This window comes from Aegilops tauschii, chromosome 3, assembly GCF_002575655.3.
Source record: "Aegilops tauschii subsp. strangulata cultivar AL8/78 chromosome 3, Aet v6.0, whole genome shotgun sequence".
Lineage (NCBI taxonomy): Eukaryota > Viridiplantae > Streptophyta > Magnoliopsida > Poales > Poaceae > Aegilops > Aegilops tauschii.
Genome location: NC_053037.3, coordinates 145825501 through 145837809, shown reverse-complemented (window position 1 = coordinate 145837809; position 12309 = coordinate 145825501). Strand labels below are relative to the sequence as shown.

Genomic DNA, 12309 nt, shown 5'->3' with positions numbered 1-12309 from the left:
ACTCGGTAATGCATCATCATAATGAGCTCAATGTGACTAAGGAGTTAGCCACGGGATCATGCATTACAGTACGAGTAAAGTGACTTGCCGGTAACAAGATTGAACAAGGTATTGGGATACCGACGATCGAATCTCGGGCAAGTAACGTACCGATTGACAAAGGGAATCGTATACGGGATTGATTGAGTCCTCGACATCGTGGTTCATCCGATGAAATCATCGTGGAACATGTGGGAGCCAACATGGGTATCCAAATCCCGCTGTTGGTTATTGACCGGAGAGGCGTCTCGGTCATGTCTGCATGTCTCCCGAACCCGTAGGGTCTACACACTTAAGGTTCGGTGACGCTAGGGTTGTAGAGATATTAGTATGCGGAAACCCGAAAGTTGTTCGGAGTCCCGTATGAGATCCCGGACGTCACGAGGAGTTCCGGAATGGTCCGGAGGTGAAGAATTATATATAGGAAGTCCAGTTTCGGCCACCGGGAAAGTTTCGGGGGTTATCGGTATTGTACCGGGACCACCGGAAGGGTCCTGGGGGTCCACCGGGTGGGGCCACCTATCCCGTACGGCCCCATGGGGTGAAGTGGGAAGGGAACCAGCCCTTAGTGGGCTGGGGCGCCCCCCCTTGGGCCTCACCCTGCGCCTAGGGTTGGAAACCCTAGGGGTGGGGGCGCCCCACTTGCCTTGGGGGGCAAGCCACCCCCTTTGGCCGCCGCCCCCCCTCAGATGGGATCTCCAGGGTGGCCGGCGCCCCCCCCAGGACCCCTATAAATAGTGGGGGGGAGGGAGGGCAGCAGTACTACAGCCCCTGGCGCCTCCCTCTCCCCCTGCAACACCTCTCCCTCCCGCTTGCGCTTGGCGAAGCCCTGCCGGGATCCCCGCTACTTCCACCACCACGCCGTCGTGCTGCTGGATCTCCATCAACCTCTCCTTCCCCCTTGCTGGATCAAGAAGGAGGAGACGTCGCTGCTCCGTACGTGTGTTGAACGCGGAGGTGCCGTCCGTTCGACACTCGGTCATCGGTGATTTGGATCACGGCGAGTACGACTCCATCATCCCCGTTCACTTGAACGCTTCCGCTCGCGATCTACAAGGGTATGTAGATGCACTCCTTTCCCCTCGTTGCTAGTATACTCCATAGATGGATCTTGGTGATGCGTAGAAAATTTTAAAATTCTGCTACTATCCCCAACAGTTCTTCATCGAGGTCAGTAAGGACACAGTCGGTCCTTTTCGCTTCTTTGGATTGTCCTTTAGCTTGTTGGCCTTCTCCTTCGGCTTCTCCTTCTGAATGAGTATCTTTATGTTTCTCTTCGCGGTGGCTCGAGACAAAGCAACATAGAGCTGACCATGAGAGAACACGGGATTGGGTAGGTAGACACCAACTATCGATATGGTCTGCCCTTGAGCCTTGTTAATGGTCATAGCAAAGCTAAGCCTTATAGGAAATTGCTTTCTCTTAAACTTGAACGGAAACATGTCGTTTTCAGATGGGCAGAGAGGTATTCGAGGAAGGAAGACCCTCCTGCCAGCGTGTTGACCAATCACGATTTCTGCATCAATGGTGTTCCTCTCAAAACCTCTTACAACAAGCCTAGTGCCGTTACACCGTCCATTAGCTGGATCAATGTTCCTTAGAAGTATGACAGGGCAGTTCAGCTTTAGCTTGAGTGCATGCTGAGGAAGACCATTAGGAGTCAATCCATTAAGAAACTCCTGAGCGTAGTAGCCATATGGGTCGTCCTCTGCAATGTCAAAGCTATGGTAGATTACTTCATCTCCATGAAAACGGTCTATCATGTGGATGTTTATCTTGTCGACATTGTCGTTTGTCGTGGAAAGGATTGCTCGAGATGCCATGTAATTGGAATCAGACATGTTGTCATCTAGACTCGGAAACACGTGGTCAATAAGTTTCTCCAGGTCGTCAACCTCGCCTGTAGACGGCAGACAAATATCTTCAGGGAGTAGTATGTTGCCTTGATCGTCTACATCCTCAGTGCCATTGCTGACCCTTAGCAAGTAATCTGCAAACCATGTGTCATTATGAGCCCTCATGTTGGTGATGAGCCTAAGCTGCCGCATACACTTCCACAGATGAGAACTTCGGATGGTTGCATCAATTATCTGGCCCCGCGACCCCCTTCTGACGACCGGAAGCACCTGCCGAAAGTCCCCACCAAAAACAACAGTCTTTCCTCCAAAGGGTCGGTCACGTATTCCCATGATGTCGCGCATGCTGTTGTCCAATGCCTCTACCGCTTGTCGCTTCGTCATGCTGGCCTCGTCCCATATTATCAATGAGGCCATCCTTAGGAGCTTGGCGGTCCCACTCTGCTTGGTGAAGCTGCACGAGGCTCCATCATCGCAACTCAATGGGATCTTGAACCTCGAGTGGGCAGTCCTGCCGCCAGGCATGATAGAAGCGGCGACGCCCGACGTCGCGGTAGCGATACCAATCTTGCCTTGGCTCCTCACCTTGGCAAGCATCGCCCTGTATAGGAAGGTCTTCCCTGTACCTCCAGGGCCATCAACAAAGAATACACCCCCATCACCGCGTTCAACAGCCGTTAGTATCTCATCGTATGCGGCCCTTTGTTCCAAGTTTAGCGAAGATACCAACTTAGTGTCATCCATGTCAAACTCAACGGTTGTTTCCTCGATGACCTCTCTTGCCTTGCCCTTGGTTGGGTCAAACGCATCATCTATGCTCGGAAGAGCGAAATCAACAATATCTTTACCCATGGACTGCAGCATACCCCTAATGTCTAGCAACACCATCTGCTCCACCTTGTCAGGGGACGTGCGTGATCGACGATAGTCATCTGACATAGGCTCGAGGTGCCTATCCCATGAACCACGCACGTCGGCTGGCTCGCAGTGCACCAAGATGGTTGCGAAGAGCCTCCTAAGAGAACATGGCATCGCCCACTGCTCAGCCTCAGTAAGACAGTCGTCGAGCGTGTTGTCTGCCTCGATGAGTCCCAACCTTTCAGCAGCCTCTCTAAAGCTCCCACATAGCACGCCGTCCATGGTGAGCAAGTCGTCAAAGGATGTTTTGCCCGTAACATGGTTTAGCAACACACGCAGATAGTATCGGTCCCCCTCGGCAGGATTGGCAGACACGATGCGACCTATTTGGAAACGCTCGACCCGCGGCTTCCAAAACTTCTTTTTCTTCTGCCAAGTGAAGCTTCCGGGAAAATCCTTGTACAATATATTTCTAGCCCGAGGGTGTTCCTGGTTAGCCTTGAAATACTCCGTTAACATGGATTTTGAAATATTTTCTGAGGCGACAACATTTTTCAAGTCAGCCTGGGCATTGAATGCGACCCTATGTATATTCGGGAGATGAAGAGGCAACTGCAAGACAGGAGGGTAGTTGGCGCAAAGTGGAAAGCCAAATATCCTCCACATAGCCTCCGGAGGGGTGATCCACCTTGCGTCAACGTATCTCTTGATCTCATCAATGTTACCATCGGCGTCGGGCTGGTCGATGCTGAAAGAAGCCTTATCATGGCCCTTGTAAATGTACTTGTAAAGATATTTGACGGCCTTTATGCTCGAGCAGACCTCAACGTTGATGTGGCAATTGAACATCCGCAGAAGGTATGGGTTATAAGGCATAACCCATCTGTTGTCCAACATCTTCCCTCGGACCTTAGCACGCCTACCATCGTCTCTACATCGATAAACTGGGTACGAGTCCTTCCCCTGTGCTATGTTTTCATTGAACGACCGCGGGTATCTGCACTTGCATCCGTTTTCTTGCATGCAAACATTCTTCGGGTTTAGAGCACCGCATGGTCCGTGCATCATATGTTTTACCACCATTGCATACAATTCCGGATACTTATGCTTGTCTGGGAGCTCTGCGGAAATGAGTCGGTCATACTGCTCGGGGACGATAAGCTTATATGTTGAGTCCATGATCAACAGAAAATGTGCGTGTGGGAGGCCCCTTTTTTGAAACTCGACAACATATACATATGCGACAACAACACCCAGGATGTGCTTCTTGAACAACATGTCCTTCATAGCCTCTAGTTTGCCAAAGAACACGCGAGCCACAATATCAGGTCGGTCTTGCGCCGTCTGACCAGGCAGCAACTCATTCGTTATCTCTTCCCATTTTGGATTGCAAGTCATGGTCAAGAAGATGTAAGGCTTCCCGTATGTATGTACAATTGCCATGGCATCCATATGCCTCTTCTTCATGTCGCGGTCGCCACCAGGGTATGTTCCAGGGAGAACTATTCTTACCCCAACAGCGCTTGCTCGTGTCTCCCCCGATGTCTCTTCGTGCACTGGCTATGGTTCATGCAGAGAACGGGGATGCTGTTGCTGAGGGACAGCAGCAGATGATTGACCTTGGGATAACTGGTCCAGAAGGGCATGCTCTCTCAAGACCTCCAGTTGTAATTCCTTTGTCTTGACGGGTTCATGTTTTTTTTGACAAAATTCAAGTCCTTGATGAGATAGCTTTAACATGAAATTTGTCTTTTCCTCTCACAGGAAGGTAGTGATGAGTCAATTAAGTTTCTCTTCTTTTTTGCAGTTGGAAGGCGAGGCTACTTCACGGGCAATTCGATTAGCAAAATTCGTCAATACACCGTTGTATGTTGTTCATGTGATGAGTACTGATGCAATGGAAGAGATTGCCAAGGCTAAAAGAGAAGGTATGGTGCCTGGACATTTGGTTCAAACAAGTTCCTCATCAATGCAAATTAAGACAGAGTTATTTTATGAACATTTACTTTCAGAACATTGGCTAGTTTCGGCTTTGTACAAAAAAATCAGGACTGGGTCGGTCCCAGAATAACTTGTTGGGGCTTCAGAACTAAGTGGACCCACGGGATTGATAATACCCCAAATCTAAGTACTAAGTTGATTTAAATTTTCAACGCGTGTCAAATTGTGAAACAAACTGTAAGTTGATGTAAGCTCAAACTTTGCAGGTCAGAGAGTCATCGGGGAACCTATGGTATCTGGGCTAGTCCTTGATGATTCTTGGCTTTGGGATCCTGACTTTGCAACTGCTTCAAAGTAAATAGAACACACACAATCAGTATATGTTTATGTAGCTGTGGTTCCTCTTATTTCGTATCTTGCTTCTAGGTATGTGATGAGTCCTCCAATCCGGGAAGCAGGGCATAATAAAGCACTTCAAGCTGCTCTTTCATCAGGAATATTACAGGTGACACGCTTGAATCCAGAATCCCACCTTAATTTCCTGAAGTGTGAAGTTGTGGAGTCCTTAAAATAAAGCGCTTCAAGCTGGTGTTTAGCATCTGCTTGAAGATTGTTCGAGGCGGTAAATTATAAAAGGAATATTATTTTCTGAAAATATTGTTTGTACATTGTCTACTATGGAGACGGAAACATCCCTTGAATAAGCACCGAACTGTTCTTTGTTCCTATGCAGCTTGTGGGAACTGATCATTGCACCTTCAATTCCACTCAGAAAGCTTTCGGTTCTGATGATTTCAGGAAGATTCCCAATGGCGTAAATGGTAAGCCATAGGGCTTGAACAAAGGAAACTGTGTTGTGTCATTGCAAATGGAAGCTGGCTAAGGCATCTCTCTTTTCATTACTTGATCCCAGGTATTGAAGAAAGGATGCATATAATTTGGGATAGCATGGTGGTAAGTTTTGATTTCAAATGTTGTTTTTCGTGATGGGTACTAAGTTGGTTCCATTGCCGGTATTTCAATTTTCTGACTTCATTCAATATATGTACAGGAGACCGGCACAAGCACAAGCAACCAAATCAAGCCTACCATGCTCCAGCAAAGATAGTCATAAACGAGTATAAACTTGAGATTCTATATCTATTTTCTGTACATAGGTAATGTGCGATACGTACAGCAGAAGTTGGATGCTGGGCGCGTCCAGAAAGGGATCACGGCGTCACGTAGACGGGATCGCGGCCCCGTCTCCTAAAGCGATCCCACACCAGATCATCGAGGTTGTCCTTGTGTGCACCCAAACTCCTAAATTGCTGGGAGTACAGGTTTTCTTTGAGTATGTCTACTAACTTCTTCATGACATCTTGGTCTAATTGCTTGGTGGCCGCCTTACGATGAGTGATGGTTGGGTCATCATCATAGAAGTATAACTGCAGATGCTCAGGACGGGAGCTAGGCCCGAACGAATGCACATTGTGGTAGATGGTGCCGTGTGCCCGGAATGTGTAACCCTAGACTTCATGTTTGTGTAGTTCTCATCAAGGCTGACGCCAAGGGTTGTGAAGGCGAAATGCCCGTTGAAGAAGCGTATGTTTTCCCGAAAATGTCTAGAATCTGCATCCATGCTTGACCATAGCCTCATCAGCTCTGGGATTGGCTCAGGTTGTTTAAGTTTGATCTAGCCATTGCGACAGCAGAAGCCGTCAGTCTCAGACACAATTTTTTTTGCCTTGCAGTGTTTGCAGTTTGCGTCGAGCTTCAGGATGTGAGTCGTGTCTGGGATGTTTGTGTAGACAAAGTCTAATGGATCAACCTCGCTAGGTATAGCAGACGACATGATCGCTTCCTCTTCATCCTCCAAGGTGTCATTATCGTATCCTACGTGCATTTGTTGAAACATGATGTTCAAAACATTATTAACTACTAACTATAATTATGATAAAGCCCCACAAATTCATAGATTATAGTTGACCATACCTTCGTCGCGAAACATGTAGTACTCCTCATCCATAAAGTCGGATGGTGTCATCTCATCGCCAGTGATTGTAACATCCCAAATTTTCAATTTGGTATGTTATACATAGATCATCATTGCATATCATGTTTTATTGCATTTTGACAAATCCTCGACAAATCCTAAGCAACTCAAGGACCTTCGGAGAGAGTTGGGGATTTTTCTTAAATTTTCATATTTGATTTTCGTCAAATATTAAGACGAGGATTTTGGTTTTAATTATTTTCCCTCCGGAAAAATATTTCATGTTAAAATAAATGAGAGGAGACAATATGACTTCTCCAAAACAATTGAAATACTGGAGGAAAAAAGTTAAAATCATTATTTGGAATTTATTTGGTTTTTATTTGCAATTTTTATTGCATTAAAAATATTGCATGTTTTCAAAGTATTTATTTTGATTTAAAAAAATGTGCACCCTATTCTAGATTTTCTAACTACATGGGGAAAATTTATTTCATATTTTTCTGATTTTTATTTATTTTTCTGTGAACTATTTTCCGCGGAACTTATAAAAAAAAACCGCGCGACGCCCGCTGGGCCGAAGCCCAGCCGAGCGCCGGCCCGCCCGCGCCCTCTCCTTCCTCCGCACGGGACGCCGCCGCCGCCATGGCCGAGTCCGGCCGCCGCACGCCTCCCCTCGCCCGACCCCTCCCCCAAGCCACCTCGCACCCCCCCTCCTATATATACCCCCCCTCTCTCTTTCCTCTCAACTCGAGCCGCCGCCGCCGCAACTCGCCTCGCCGCCGCCGCCGCGTTCGCTGCCGGGAGCCGCCGCCCCGCCTCGCCCGCACCCCCCCCCCCCCGAGCCCGCACCTCGCGCCCCTCGCCGCCCGAGCCCGGAGCCCCGCCGGAGCCCGACGAGGTACTGCCCGCGCCCGTTGACTTTGCCGGTTTTCGTTTTAAAAAAAACCCTTCGTTTAAAAAAAACCCTAGATCGGTTTTTTTTTCGGTTTTATTATTTTGCGAGCATTCACCGAATCGTTCGTTTTAACGAACGCGTTCGTCGGTTTTTCTCTGTTAACGAACGTCCGTTATTTAACCGTTCGTCCGTTTTTCTTTTTCGTCGGAGTTTTCTCGTTATTTTCTCAGATTCGATCTCTGATCAAATCTTCGATTCTGTTTAACTTTTCGCTCGTTTATCGGAATCAGGCGATTCAAGCGCCTAGAGTTTCGTCTCGAAATTCTCTTTCCGTTTAACCTACTCAAACAAGTTTTTGCTACAGTAAAATTTGACCTAGATCCAGATTAGCAAACGAAGTTTCTCTCTTTCGCCGTTTGACTTTCGTTGCTTCTTTCGAGTTGATTCTTTTTGCAAACCGGAGTTCTTAAGTTGTACTTTCTGGTTGGATCTTTCATTCGAGTTTTACCTGTGCATTAGATGAGTACTGATTGTATGCTTGTTTGTTTGCGATAGAGTACCCGGAGTGTGCCGCTTGTTACTTCGACTCGTTAGCTTTTGCGGATCATCAGCAAGGCAAGTAACACTTTGATCATACCCCGTTCATACCCAGTTTTATTGCATTAGATCTGTTTTCCTCAAACACTTGCATGATTAGGATCTAATTAAACTGTGGGTACTGGGAAGTAGTTGAGGTAGTACCTATTACCTGTTTTCTTATCAAACCCTTGGGAGTTACTTCTACGTTGCTTTTATTATTGCCATGCTATGCTCGTAGACGTGGATTTGGGTTTGAGTGATATTCATGACAGATGTGAGATGTTTATTAATGGTTCAACTTAAGGTGGCAACTAAAACTCACATCTGGGTGGATTGAGGCACCTGGAGAACCCAGTGTTGCCTGTATGTATAAGGTCCGCCACCCAGGCTCAAAGGGATCATAAGATTATTCATGCTAGAAACTTCCGTGTGCAGCCACAAGCTATTATGGGCTCTAGCATAGCTGAGTAGGTTACAGGATCTCTTGAAGAGGTGGACTAGCAGATGTAGGGGAAAGTAGGTGTACCGGTCCACCCGGAGTAAAGAGTGATTGTTCCTGAAAGACTGTGTCTCGGTCATCCGTTTCTCAAACATCATGTAGTGCGAGAATCAAGCGGAGGCGGTCGAGTCTTGTGGGGAAAAGTGCACAAACCTCTGCAGAGTGTACAACTGATCATGATAAGCCGTGTCCACGGTTATGGACAATTTGAGTATCTAGTACCTGGATTATCATTTGAATCTCATCACCATGTTACTTATAATTAATTTTGTTGGGTTAATGATGACACTTAATTGGGATTGAGTTGGAGGTACCTTCTCAATGTTTCACAACCACCATGATAGTCAAATAAAATTTATTCCTTTGAAGTAGGATAAAATTGGCTTTCGCAAAACTGTAACCATAGAGCTTTCCACCAGCCATATATGCATATAGTATAGCATTATTATTGTTCATTGCTCTCTATGTGTTACTTTGCCAGCATATCCTATGTGCTGAACCGTTTTCGGGCTGCAACGTTTCATGTTGCAGACTTTTCAGACGACGAGTAAGGTGCCTTAGGTCGTGGTCTTATACTCAGTGATGCCGCTGGAGTGATGGACTCACTTATCTTCCAAGTCTTCCGCTGTTATCATTTTAGATGGCCTTAAGCCATGTTTATCATACTTAATCTCTTCGGAGATATTTGATGTAATAAGTGTGTGATTGCTACTCTGTTATAAATCCTCCATTTGTACTGTGCGTGTCAGCATTACTGATCCAGGGATGACACTGGTGCACAGCAGCACAGGCCATTTGAGGTCTGGTCGCTACAAAGTTGGTATCAGAGCACACGTTGACTGTAGGACACGACCACTAAGCTTAAGCCCTAGAAAACTTCTCTCTTCTCATTTCTGACCCCTCTCCACTTTCTACTCTTTTAGGAATGGCGAATGCAAGGAGCAAGTTCATGCAACCGGATGAAGACACACCGTTTGGTCGACACTTGAAGGAAGTCACCAAGTACTTGAACATAGGAATACCAAGCATCACCGGAACCTACAACGCCACATTACCGGAAGAGGAGAGCTGGAAGATTCAAGTTATCATTCCAGGAAGGATGTTTGTGCCAATTACGGAACCCATGAGATTGGTTTTCGAAGCACCAACTTGGAGTTTAGGGAAGAGCATGGCCGCACACATCGCCATGGGACGCATTGGAGAAGTCTACCACTAGGAGCTTAAGGATACAATTTACCAAATTTGTGGACGTCGAGACGCGCAATGGGAGATGATCAAGACCAAGAAGGATGGATCAATTGCAGCTTTCATCCAGGAGCAGAACCAACATATTCGTCGCCAGGAGAACCAGATGTGCACGGACAAGGAAGAACTGAAGAAGGCATTAACGAAGATCAAGGAACTCCAAGAAGAACTCAAGGCTACACGCGAAGATTATTTGGAGGAAATCAACGCACTAGTAGGGAAGATTGACGACCTGGAAAAGAAGATTGGAGTATTCGTGGGAAATCCAGTGCCAAAAGCAGAAGTCGACGAATGCACTTGTCCGGATAACTACATCATCATCGACGACACCGACTCGGAACCAAGTGAAGACGACTGGATTGATGAAGCTGGAGCGGACATCATGGAGTCTTCAACGGATCAGAATTTCTAGTAGACCACCATATCAGTAGTAGTTTTCCCCCATTCAATAGTATAGTTCAAGCACTTTGTAACGCTAGTTAGATCGATTGTTTTGCCTTGTTTGATTTGATTGAGTGATATTGATTGAACTTGTCTCATGAGCATATGGGTAGTGTTTTCCCTCTAGACCTCATTCTACTCTTAACTCTCATCTTTTCTAAACCCATCAGATGCCTCCGAGACGCGACACCGGATTTGTTTTCCCGCCAGAGATCACCCAGTTGATTCAGCAACAGAATGCCCTGATGCAAGTGTTAGTTCAGAACCAAGGCAACAACAACAACAACAACCCACCGCCACCACCACCTGTTGATCACTTAGCCCGTTTCTTAAGGCTAAACCCGCCGGTGTTTTCCAGTAGCACCGAGCCGATTGTAGCAGATGATTGGCTCCGCAAATTTGGAAGGGAGTTGACCACTGCAGGATGAACAGATGCGGAAAGAGTGCGTTTTGCCGCACATCAGCTTGATGGACCCGCAGCATCATGGTGGGAGAATTATACAGCCACGCACCCTATTGACACTGTCACATGGGACCAGTTTCAGCAAGCTTTCCGTACAGCTCATGTTTCGGCAGGAGCTATGGCTATGAAGAAGCGTGAGTTTCGTAACCTACGCCAAGGAGGACGCACCGTTGGCCAGTATGTGGAGGATTTCAGTAAGCTAGCACGTTATGCACCAGATGACGTTGCTACAGATGCTGCCAAGCAGGAGAAATTTTTGGAAGGGCTGAATGATGAACTAAGTATGCAGTTGATGGTAGCAACCTTCAACAACTACCAGGAGCTGGTAGATAGAGCTCTCATGATTGAAGGGAAGCAACAGCAGATTGAAAACCGTAAGAGGAAGTATGGACAAGGGAAGTACAATTCTGGAGCCCAGCAGAAGCCCCGTTTTACCCCAAAGCCGGGAGGACAGTTTCAGCATACCCATGGAGGAGGTAGTTCGCACAACCATAATGGCTCCAAGAATGGTAATGGGAATGGAGGAGGAAACGGACAGAACCGCACCAACCCATCTACCCCAACCAAGAGAGATCTAAGTCACATTACTTGTTTCAAGTGCCAGAAGACGGGACATTATGCTACTGATTGTCCCGAAGCCCAAAATGGAAATGTCAATGGAAGCTCTGGGAAGAAGCCGAACCCGTTCAACAAAGGACATGTGAACCACGTGAGCGTGGAGGAGGTTGAAGCTCAGCCTGATGCAGTAATAGGTAAGTTTTTGGTTAAGTCATTTACTGCAACCGTTCTTTTCGATACTGGTGCATCGCATTCATACATATCAAGGGATTCGTAAATAAGTTTAAGATGTCCACTCAAGTTCTCAAAACCCCTATGTTAGTAACCTCGCCAGGAGCAGAGTATATGGCCACCCAAGGATGTTTTCAGATACCGTTGGCCATTGGTAGGCATGTTTTCCCCTCAGACCTCATTGTTTTGGAATCGCAAGGTTTGGATGTGATTTTGCGAATGGATTGGCTATCTTTGTATGGAGGAAACATCGATTGTGCCAGCAAGACGATTTTGCTTACCACCCCGGAAGGAAAAAGGATCAAGTATGTATCCCGGCATATGCCGAAGAGGACTCAAGTAAATTCCTTATCAGGAGTTGTACAGGAGGAAGTACCAGTGGTGAAGGATTATCCGGATGTATTTCCAGAAGAGTTGCCAGGCATGCCACCAGATAGAGACATTGAGTTTATGATTGAACTTTTGCCAGGCACAGGGCCAATATCTAAGAGACCGTACAGGATGCCCGCAAAGGATTTGGAGGAAATTAAGAAGCAAATCAAGGAGTTACTGGATAAAGGCTATATTCGCCCAAGTTCGTCACCTTGGGGATCACCAGTACTTCTAGTGGAGAAGAAAGATGGATCACTGAGGATGGTTGTTGATTACCGAGGGTTGAATGAAGTGACCATCAAAAACAAGTACTCGCTGCCGATGATCAATGATTTGTTTGACCGTTTACAAGGA

General features: G+C 46.8%; 2 protein-coding genes across 2 annotated transcripts; one reads left to right on the top strand and one right to left on the bottom strand.

The window, feature by feature from the left end:
• Positions 1–1184: 1184 nt before the first annotated feature.
• LOC109768129 (uncharacterized) lies at positions 1185–4220 on the bottom strand. The gene has a single exon (XM_073511677.1). The coding sequence runs from the start codon at positions 4218–4220 to the stop codon at positions 1185–1187; it is 3036 nt and encodes a 1011-aa protein (XP_073367778.1).
• Positions 4221–4312: 92 nt separating this feature from the next.
• On the top strand, positions 4313–5692 carry LOC109768130 (dihydropyrimidinase-like). Its single transcript, XM_073495919.1, has 6 exons — positions 4313–4420; positions 4561–4681; positions 4961–5048; positions 5121–5199; positions 5428–5515; positions 5608–5692. The coding sequence occupies exons 1-6, from the start codon at positions 4316–4318 to the stop codon at positions 5679–5681; spliced, it is 555 nt and encodes a 184-aa protein (XP_073352020.1). The 5' UTR covers positions 4313–4315; the 3' UTR covers positions 5682–5692.
• Positions 5693–12309: the final 6617 nt, after the last annotated feature.

Excerpts from the sequence above, each read along its gene's own strand:
- LOC109768129 (XM_073511677.1), bottom strand. The coding sequence starts at position 4,220 with ATGAAGAAGAGGCATATGGATGCCATGGCAATTGTACATACATACGGG.
- LOC109768130 (XM_073495919.1), top strand. The coding sequence starts at position 4,316 with ATGGTTCATGCAGAGAACGGGGATGCTGTTGCTGAGGGACAGCAGCAG. Across the intron at positions 4,421-4,560 it reads CTCTCTCAAGACCTCCAGTT|TTGGAAGGCGAGGCTACTTC; the intron begins GTAATTCCTTTG and ends TCTTTTTTGCAG. Across the intron at positions 5,049-5,120 it reads GACTTTGCAACTGCTTCAAA|GTATGTGATGAGTCCTCCAA; the intron begins GTAAATAGAACA and ends TCTTGCTTCTAG.